Source organism: Diadema antillarum, unplaced genomic scaffold, assembly GCF_040938485.1.
Source record: "Diadema antillarum isolate AM-2024a unplaced genomic scaffold, OU_Dant_1.0 scf00000128, whole genome shotgun sequence".
Taxonomy (NCBI): Eukaryota; Metazoa; Echinodermata; class Echinoidea; order Diadematoida; family Diadematidae; genus Diadema; species Diadema antillarum.
Window position 1 is genome coordinate 6,607,157 of NW_027271017.1, and position 10,808 is coordinate 6,617,964.

At 39.6% G+C, this 10,808-nt stretch overlaps 1 protein-coding gene across 1 annotated transcript; it reads right to left on the bottom strand.

Annotated features, from left to right (window-relative positions):
* Positions 1-639: 639 nt before the first annotated feature.
* Positions 640-8,490, bottom strand: LOC139720520 (uncharacterized). Its single transcript, XM_071631872.1, has 6 exons — positions 8,418-8,490; positions 7,483-7,745; positions 6,322-6,520; positions 3,813-3,835; positions 3,527-3,652; positions 640-1,618 (listed from the first exon to the last, which is right to left on the bottom strand). Exons 1-6 carry the CDS (start codon positions 8,488-8,490, stop codon positions 1,295-1,297), a joined length of 1,008 nt encoding a protein of 335 aa, XP_071487973.1. The 3' UTR covers positions 640-1,294.
* Between the last annotated feature and the right edge of the window lie 2,318 nt (positions 8,491-10,808).

Consider the following 10,808-nt stretch of genomic DNA (forward strand, 5'->3'; position numbering starts at 1 on the left):
TGCATGGTGCGCATTTCCATTAACACCTCTTTTAATGTGTTCTGCGCCTCTTCCTTGCTTGTCACACACAATCGACAGTAATAATTAGCAGAAAAGCTCTGTACAAAACCAAACAGGGCATTTGCACCTAGATTATCAGCACTAATTTGAGTAATGGTTCCCCTCTTCACAATGCCATTAGGAAGAGTAATGCCAACTGTTGACAGAATGTTAATGTCTTTCACAATATGCTTGAGAATAGCATTAAATCCATATTTTTTGGCATCTTCAGCATACCACAGAGCTACAAGATTGATATTGGAAAGAATAGAATTATACTTTGGTGGCAGATTTTTCAAAATGAAATAAAAGGCACCTAACTTGTGAATTTTTGTTTTTGAACCGATGGGGTTTACAGTTTCAAAGTCATCATAAAAATAGTGAATTTGTAGGGCATTTTCATCTTCATGGAAAAGAGGGATTTTCTCAAATTGTGCACCATCACAGTAATCTCTCATTACACCATCAGTGCTCCTATGGTCATGAGTAGCAAAATGCAATTTATCTTCATTGCTCAAAAGTTGCTTTAAAGATTCTAAAATGGGTATATAAACAAAGGTATCTTCAATAGCAATCTGTTCATACTGCTTACTTCTTTTATTTAGACGACTTTCATACCGGATGCCTAACTTTATTTCTTGTGGTTCAACAAGTCCAAGTGTTGCACAATATTTCATCCGCTTATATTCTGAGTTCAAATTTTCAAATGGCTTTTCAAGCATAGCAAAATGCGTCTGTATTTCTCTATAAGCTTCGGACTCAATGGGCAGTTTATGTTTCAAGAAAGTAGCCTTAACTGCCGCTGATGCACTTTTTACTACATCACCTACAATCAAACTGGTTGATTCCACGATGTCATTTACAACTTTTCCAGAGTTTGCACTGTTTGCTGAAAATTTTGAAATTACTTTTGCACACTGCCTATTCAAATCTTCAGCGGATAAAATGTCATCTTCTGCATTTATATCCTGATCTTGATCACTGTCGTCGTTATCATTACTGTTTCCTGCAAAGCTCTCTTCGAATGATTCACCAGCTTTCTCATTTTCAGTAAACTGTTCTTGATTATCTGGCAAACCAGATTTAAGGTGAGTCTGCAAATGCCCTCGAAATCCACGAAAAGAATAAAATGTTCTTGCACAAGCTCCCTGTCCACAGATTAACACCTCTTTTCCTCCTTCACTTAGTCCATGACTTAATCTTAAATGTTGCACCAACTTTGGTATTGCAAAATTTCTCTTGCATTTGAAGCAAATCATGGTGTGAATAATTTGGATCTTAGTTCACGCACTCTCGGTGATTCGCAGGAAACTCCAACATCAATCTCGAAAACAGCTGTCTGGATGAAGGTCCAGAACTGATGAAGAGACTGGCAGTAATGCAAGCCAAAGACAAAGTGCGTCTTGAAGAGTTCATCTACTGCTCCTTCCACCGTACGGGCACCACATGGAATGGCCTTGTGATCGACAATGAGCAAGTCACTGCTGATACAGGCCTTAGAATTTCCAATTCCAAGAAGGAACGGTTGGCTCTGGGTCTGTTTGGTGCCATCCAGAAAATCTTGAATGCTCCCTCCACTCTGTGTTTGAAACAAATTACATGTACTAGTAAACGATGAAACTAGCAGTTACCCTTTTCCCACTTGTTAATTCTATCAAAACTCTATCTTTATCATCACTGTTACCATCATCATACATACATACATATATAGTGGGGGGATCTGGATGTTTTGTGGAAAATGTCTGCAATGTGCAAAGTAGCACAACGTTTTCTGACTTTTTTCTCAATTTAAGAGGCCTGATTAGACTAAAGGCCACCGCATTCGATATGACTTTCTGTCACACAACTCAGCGACTTAAGATCTGAAATAAAACAGAATAATACGCACTGTTTATTTCATATGTGACCCTGCACCTCAAAACAAACAAAAAGTCGCCAGACATTAATTTTTAGTTAAGACCATATTCTGAAAGAGCAGAATTTAAGCTTTAAAATGATGTATGATTCAAATCAAATGGACTCTCCTAACATATCTAAATATTGGAAAGAAAGCACAAACTCAGGAGAAGTGTGAATTGAGAAAAGAGGCTCTGAAGTACAGTGTCTATTCAAGTGCTTAATCTTTACCAAACCGTGCTGGCTGTGCGATGAATGGGACAAAAAACGGGAAGTAAACCGCCAGAGTAACAACAATGAAGGGATTATCAGATTAAACTGAAATTAAGCATGCCTCATTAACACATTCTGTCCACAATTAACGCCAACTTTAAAAGCAGTAGCACTATCCTTTCAAAAGTTATTAGAGTTGAAAGTGAGGAGTGTGGACAAGGTTTCTCAGAAATGAAAAAGGGATTCTAAAAACACACCTAATCACACTACTCTACCAAAAATGTTGGAGATAAACTGCTAAAAAAAAACACACACTTTCCTGCCCGTTTTATGATACCAAATTTTAGCATAATGTAAAAGAAGACCCGCTCTTTCAGAAAATATGAAAAAGTCAAGTTCGGCTAGGTTGACCCATTTCACTTATTTTCAGTCCTCACGAAAAATCAGGGTGTGCGACTTTATGTTCGTTTTGAGGTGCACGGTCACATATGATAGTCGGCAAGTTGTGCGACCAAAGATTTGTATGATATGCAGTGGCCTTCAGGCTGCATGTTGCAGACTATCAAGGCTTGGCTGCAAGTGATGCTCCATCATAACTCTTGAGCAAATAGGAAAAGTGCATAAATCACAGGGCTTGTACATGATGGTGACATCCATGTGCAGCGTAGTCTCCCCTATAACTTGTATCTCGCTCAATTCACTTTATGGTTAATGAACTGAACAGAGATATACACTGTAGCTACATTCTTCAACCAGGACTTTGCACAGAAAATTTTATAAACGTATAGAGGTAGGCTGTAGAGGCCTGGTAAAAAATGCAAGTATTTTCAAAGCAGGTTTTAAGTATCTGATTGAGAAGAGTCTTTCTAATATGGTTGAGTCATTTCAACTCACACAAAAGGAGACACTGTGAAAATAAGGATTTTAAAATTTCCTTCACAATTATTTTCTTGCTGCAAATTTGTAATCAATTTCCAATATCGAGGCAAAAAGTACTGACCTTTTGTTTATTGATATAACTCTACATTTAGGGCTGTGAAAATGTCACGCTGAAACATATTCCTAGTAGGATTGAAGTATGGCAACCCTGTTTGCAGTAGGTCCATCTCGTTCTAGCGCATTGTCACTCCTAATAATCTTAGGATAGGTTCAGTTTTTGAACAGGCCCAAAGTTCTTGAGCACCCTCTTAGTCCAAGCCAGTCTAAGCACATTCATGAAATTCTTAGATAGACCATTGCTACATCTACTCCCTGTGTACACACATTTAGTCAGTTTTCGCAACATTTTCTAGAATGCAGTGAGAACATGCAAGGTGTGACGAGGGTACTAATAACATTATTTATTTATAGTCCACTTTTATACTGAAAAGCTACATACCTTCTGAAACTGAATAATCCTTGAGATTGCTGAGGAAATGGATACTTTTGCTGAGGCAGCTTTAGACCTCCCTTGGCTTGCAGGAGGCAACAGGCACAAGAGGAGGAGGATGGAAGATGTACCAGAATTCCATCCTGTATTTCAAAATGCAAAATAATAAAATCAAGCAAGCTTTCTAGTAGATCATGGTGAAAAAGTAGGAGAAAAAAAATAGGAGCTAAATTTCAGTAAAAGTAGGAGAAAAGTAGGACATGCACTTTTTTGTGAGTTTTCCATCAATACTCACCTTGTGCTGAAGAGTCAAATTCACTGTGAACACCTGAAATGATTGCTCACTGAGTTACTACAGTTGCATGTAAAATCATTTACCCCCCCCCCCCCCCCCCCCATTTGGACACTCTGGCAAAACAATTAGTAACAATACACATGCAGATTATTCCTAAATCTTACAAGTGCATGGTGAGCAGATACTTTATTACAATCACATGTATCAGATTAGTAGTCATTGATTGTCTATAATTAAAAACCTTGATCATTCATGCATGAAGAGATGGTCCAGTGAGTAATTTGTGGTCATTTTAGGAACTTGCTGTGATCATTGAAATGTAACTTGTAATGCTCTGAATGATCACAGCTTAATTGTTCCCTTTTTGTAAAAGATTAAAATATTTTTTTTTCCTTTAATAAATATACAATTCTTGTACTTCCATGGGCTCTGTTCATTTTGACATGAATTAAACTTTGAGTTATCAATCTCATTGGTAATTTGTGTACAAACTCACTGAAGGCAACTTTTACTCAACATTCATTTAAAGGGGAGTTTCAGTAGTTGTCTAGAGGGCGCTAGGGCAATATAATTATTTTGAGATTTGAATGGGAAAACTCTTAGGAAAACTGACACAGAATAATCCAAGGAGGGGGCACAACAGGAGTTGTCATAAACAACTTTCATTCTTTACTTATAAAGGTATCTACACACAAAACAACTTGACTGATCTTCTTGTGGATCTGGAGAAGAAGATGTTTGAAATTTTGAGAATTTTGCACCCTGGGGGCCCTCCCCCTGGGCCCCCATGGGGCTACAGTTATCATTTGAACAACTCTACCCAACAGAATGATTCTCTGCAAGTTTGACTAAAAGCCGACCATTCGTTCTGCAGAAGAAGATGAAAATATAAAAGTTTACAGATGACGCACACCGCACAACGGACAAGGGACGGCAGACAAAAACGGATGGCAACAGCTCACTTGAACCTTCGGCTAAGGTGAGCTAAAAATGATGCACATGGCCTCGCATCATTTGATCTTTTGACCCCTAGATGACCTTTCACCTCATCATCCTCATCAACTCACATCTGGTAATACCCAAGGATTATTTGTTCCAAGTTTGAACAAAATTGATGCAGAAATAGAGAAATGAGAGCAAGTTCAACAAAAGCCTTTAACATTTTTCTAACACAGCAACAGGAAAAGCGATTACTATGTCAATCTCTGCCAGAACTTTGTTCAGGTGAGACAAAAAGGAGGGGGGGGGGCACTGAGTGAGGGAGTGAAGGGACAAAGCAGGGGGAGTGTGTGGGAAGGGGTTCTGCCATCAGAATAGCAGAAATCAAGCCAAGTGTATAATAATATGGACGACGTCCAAAGCAGTCGTCCAATGTCGAGTAATTGAAAACCGTGCCAATATGGACAGTATTCAAAATGTTGTCTACAAATAATCAAGGGCAAAGGTCAAAGGTCAAGGTCAAAGCTTGAGGTCACAGATCATTGCCACGTCCGTAGGTATACATATACCAAGTTTGAAGTTGTTTCTCCAAACCTTTCTTGAGATATTACGTGAAAGAGCCATTTTCATGTTTAATCAAGGTCAAAGGTCAAGGTCAAAGCTTGATGTCACAGATCATTGCCACGTCCATAGGTATACATATACCAAGATTGAAGTTGTTTCTCCAAACCTTTCTTGAGATATTACGAGAAAGAGCTATTTTCATGTTTAATCAAGGTCAAAGGTCAAGGTCAAAGGTTGAGGTCAAAGATCATTGTCACCTCCATAGGTATACATATACCAAGTTTGAAGTTGTTTGCCCAAACCGTTCTTGAGATATTGCGAGAAAGATCTATTTTCATTTGTTTTATATAACCCATGTGACATTGAATTACCTTTGATCTTTGCCTTTAAGCTCAACCTCAACACAAAAATGAGCTTAATATCAGGAAAGTCCTAAAGGATACCGATACCAAATATGAACTTGTTTGGTTAACTCGGAGCCAAGATATAGATCGATGAAAAAGTGGATACCAAATTGTTGACAGACAGACGGAGAGACAGACGGACAAATATGACGGCATAAGGTCTTTCCTTTGGACGACTTAAAAATGTTAAAAGTTAAAGTTAGATGGGTAAAATGCAGGGGAAGGTTTGGAAGGGACTGCCCCATCTAAGGGTAGGGAAAATTTAGCAATTGGCATCTTAGAAATAAACTTTTTCTGATGCACATTTAAGTGAGTACAATATACTTTCAGAGTATTGGAAATTGTTTTTTGTAAAAAAAAAATCCTATGGAGTGAAATAACTAGATGAGGGGATGATCAGGGAGGGAGTCCCCTCTCAGGGTGGGGAAAATTTTGTATGGCTACTCGAAAATAAGCTTCCTGGCCCACATTTGTGTTGTGTTTATGTGGGAGTGTGATTATGCTCCATGAAAAATTGACCATCACTAGAATGTTTAATGATAAGGTTGGTTTAATTTTAACTTCTGATGACACTTCAGACTCTGTATGAAATTAGAGGGTGCATTCCAGGGAATGTGCAAAAATACCTTCTTTGTTCTGGTCAGAACTGTCAAAAGATGACAGGAGCTCCATGACTGTCAAGTTTCCATTCTGCTTCAGAAGTTGTCGAGCAAGTGCCACAACCCTGGGCTTCAATTCAGGCCACTTGGTCAGGAAACGTGAGTGATTCTCAGGAAACATCTTTCGAAAATCTTCTTCAATCTGCCGGAATATATTTTAAGGAAAAGGGGAGAGGGAGAGAGGAAAAAAAATCAACAGCTATCCATAATTTCACAGCAGGAATATTCAAGTCCAGGCCTGATTCTGATTTTAGGGCAAGTAAGACACTGCAGTCTAAAAAGCAGACTCCATTGTTACAACACAACTTTCTATTCTAGAAAAGGCATAACATTTTTTAAGACCACCTCGTTTGGAAAGAGGCACCATCACAACAGGAGAATCACAGTCCATGTACTTGCCCACGTACCTGCCAGTCTTGAGGAAATTTATGAAATTTCTGTACACATAAAGTTTAATTCGACACAGAGAGTGTAGCTGTTATTGTAATGCCCCAAATCATAGTCACTCTTGCATTACAAAACTTGACAAAGTTGCACATTTCATTTATTTTACGACATTGATAAGTTTGGGAATTCAAGTTGATTTGGCAAATTTAGTATTCCATCTTGATTACATAGGGAAGAAGTACATGTATCTTATTTAAACAGGTTTCTGCTATATGTTACTGTACAGTATATACATTACATGCTAAACCTATGTAAAAGCCATTGGCATTGTATTAAGATGCCCACTCACTAACCAAGCTTACATTGTCCATTGTATTGAGAAGTGCCATGCACGAAGAAGTGTTCACACTTTATTCATTGGGTCAAGTCTAGCCAGAGTTACAATCAAGGTGCTACAAAGGAGTTCATTAGATTTTAAGTACCTTGTTTAGTGTTTACTTCAACCTAATTGCTGGGCAATGTAAAAGTGGAGCAGTACCCTCCAGCTGAGAGGTGTTTTATATGAACAATAATGATTATGATAGTAATGTCTTAATTCTTTGAATGCCTATGTTTTATCAATGGCTTATAAATAAAATATTTTGTGTGCTAGCCATGTTAGATTGCCCATGGGCCCGATAGTGTTAAAAGACAGGTAAAATATTTTGAAATACATACCAAACCAGGAACAGTTTCAAAACAAGGAAACTGTTCCAAGATGTCTGATGCAGTGCGTCCCTCCTTGACCATATGTTGTCTGACAGGGAAAGTAGACTGCATCTTTTCTACAACCAGGCTAGAATCACGTGCTAATGTCGGGCAGTGTTGTAGCCAGTTGAGGTCCTCATCATAGCTGCAGCCTGCAGCAGGTTGTTGGGTATACCTTCTCGGACCTTCCCCGGACCACCATCTGTCCTTGACGGCTTGGGTATGGATGCTTTCTATTCATTGAAAAGTAGATATAATCTGAGATGAATACCCTCATCTTACTTAGAATTCAGAAAGTAAGATAGTCTGTTAATCCTTTTACGTGAATGTTTCTGAAGTTTTATTAATTCACTGGCCCTTAGAACTTTTTCAGTGAACTAGGGAACATGTGCATCAAAATTCAAGTGTTAACCCTAAAATAGCAGTTCTTTATTAAGACCCATATCCAGAGAGCTGCCAACTAATATTCCTCAATAACATCATTAGAGAGCTCCAAATTAATTAATTTGGAGAATTCTGTAATCCATCATTTTAACCCCACACCCTGCCCTTTGGAGATCCCTTGATTAGCATGATGTCACTATCCCGATGAACATAACATTACAATCAACACACGCAATTCAAAAGGCACTGTCACTGAGTATCACTATCACTCGAGTACGTAGGCCAGTAAAGACTCCCCTCCCGGCCGGTCTGGCAATGCCTTGCACGTTACGAAGCAAGCGTAGTCGATGAGTGCATGTACTCTGTGCATGCTGGACGTACGTGCGTGTGAGTGAGCCGAGAGTGAACAAAGGAAACAGAGAGAAAGGAAGAGAGAAGTTCGGGAATCGTGAGAACAGCAATTATAGATCAGACGAACATTGCTGTGATCAGGCAGCTCACCAAATGAGCTCGCTAATCACGGGACGGTCCCGGGGCTAGGACAGTACACAGAGAAGCTGGGTTGTCAATTTCAGGTATCTTGGGAACAGTCATCACGGAAGCCGACCAGAACAGATGGTGATTTTTGTGTATCAGAGCCCACAAAAGGAGGCGGTCAAAGCAGCACATCCCAGTACTATAATCTACACAAGTGCTCTCGCCCCCCCCCCCCCATGCATTCATAAAAAGGGCCATGGCTTTGTATTGGTAAGAGTACCGGTAAACTTCGACTAGACTACGAGTATAGACTAACGTCTCGGTAAGTCGTCATTTTGAACAGACCTCGGGTAATAGAATGACTATATCATGGGTGCCAATAGCTTAACTCGTTATAGTTGTATAGTACGAATAAGACCGAGTCTAGAGCTAGGCCAGCTACGTAAGTAACGGTTCGAAAGAGCTAGCACCGCACTCCGGACGCTAGCACCTAGCGCCCGGTTTCTGTATAAATTACTAGATGGCGTCTAGTCTGTCGCACGCACTCTAGCTGCAGCTCCACATGCTCCACATGCATTAGCAGTATTGTACAGTCGACTCATGACAAACACCTGAAAAACAGGTACCGTACACTTACTCAGTTCAAAGAATCCTACGATGTCTTCTGGTTTTAGTGGCAGCAACTTTCTAATTCGGCGATCTCCAGAATAAAATCTTTACACTTATCGGCATGATTGTGCTGTCTAACTGCTGATTAATGAGGATATTATTGAGTCGAATTTTCATTACCCGCGGCCCGAAGGCGAAGAAAACCTCATCGATAAAAAATGGCCTTGATAATGCATACTATACACATAACATATGCATGCACCACCGCGCACACACAGCTAGCTAGCTAGCTAGCTATAAATGCCGGCCAGCAGCGCGATCCGAGAGCGCAGAGCGAGGTCACATGACAACTTTCGTCCAATGATTTTGCTCGAATTCTCTGACTTATGCGCATGTGCAATTTCAACACCAATTAATGACACCAAAACTCTAACATCAACCTGTAATTGAATATTTCGACACCAGTTGGTGTGATTCTTTCTGAACGGGACCTAAAATCAACACCAAGAGTGTTGATATTTTTCGATTCTGTGCTGGTGTTAGATATTTAACACCCTAGTTTTTGCAGTGTATATAGTTCTATTTCTTTAGTATTCCCCTTTAAAAGAAACCTGTACTGACATTTTCTACTTGTCTGATAATTCTAATCTACATTTTTTGATGCCTACAACTGGAAAGAGAGGATTCTAAAACCCAGGATAAGCCTGTAATGATTTTTTGAAAAAAATGAAAACGAGCAAGCCAAGGAACGATCCACACAATTTGGCATACGTCACAGGTGCCAACCTCCGAATTTAGCAAAGCGAACTAGAAAGGTTCTACACATGTCAATTTACTGATGAAATCTCACACGAAGTACTGCAAAAACTGTTATTTAGTAAACTTGCAATATGGAATTGAAATAAACATGTTAAACAACATTTATTAATTTTTGAAAGGAATCTCTTCAAAAGCTTTTTATTTAGACCGAATTTGTGGGGAATATTCCAGATATGCAAAATGAAATTGGCATCATTGTCCGAACGTGCTGCCCATAGAAAACTATGTGTAAAAAAAGTAACGTTGCACTAACTATGCATTGATGATGAGCGATAATGGTTCGACATCACAGTTCAAACTATCTAACGAAGATGAGGACTGAGTGATTCTTAAAATCTAAATCCAAAAAATAGTCAACAGCAATCACGGTTTACGCCTAGTTAGAAGAAAACGGCACTCAGTACATATAGACTCTAGACTAGACCTAGGACTAGGACTAGTGAGCAGTCAAGGACCGAGAAGATTCTACTCGCCGCTCCGTCGACAGCTGTACGTGCACAGCGCTAAATGCACAGCGTAAACGTCTCGTATGCAATACATACCCCGAATGGCCCTGCTGCCAGAACTTGAAGAAAGTCCAGACGAAAGTCCAGACTCCTAGTCCAACTCAAGGTCTAGCGTTGCCGCTAGAGGCCCTTGTGCTGCAGGCCCTGTTGTTTCTGTGCTGAATTTTGCAGGTAAGGTATCTGCTTTATGGATTTTCAATGTGTTTGTGGTCGAGACAAATCTCATGGTGGTCGTATTAACACCAAGGACTAACTTAGATCTAGTTTAGTAGGACCCATACCTCGGAAGAGTGGCCCGACCACGTAGATACAAACAGTGCCACTGCTTCGCGATCCAAGCGCTGGTGTGGGCATAGTGCTAGAGTACTTCCGTATCCATGTAGATATCTCAAAATTCACCCAACCAAATTGCACCAAAATCACAAGAAGTATTTTATGACTCATGTCCATTTGCTCACGCTAATTGGAACCAAATCGCAAGTTGAGAAGCGTAAGTGAAGT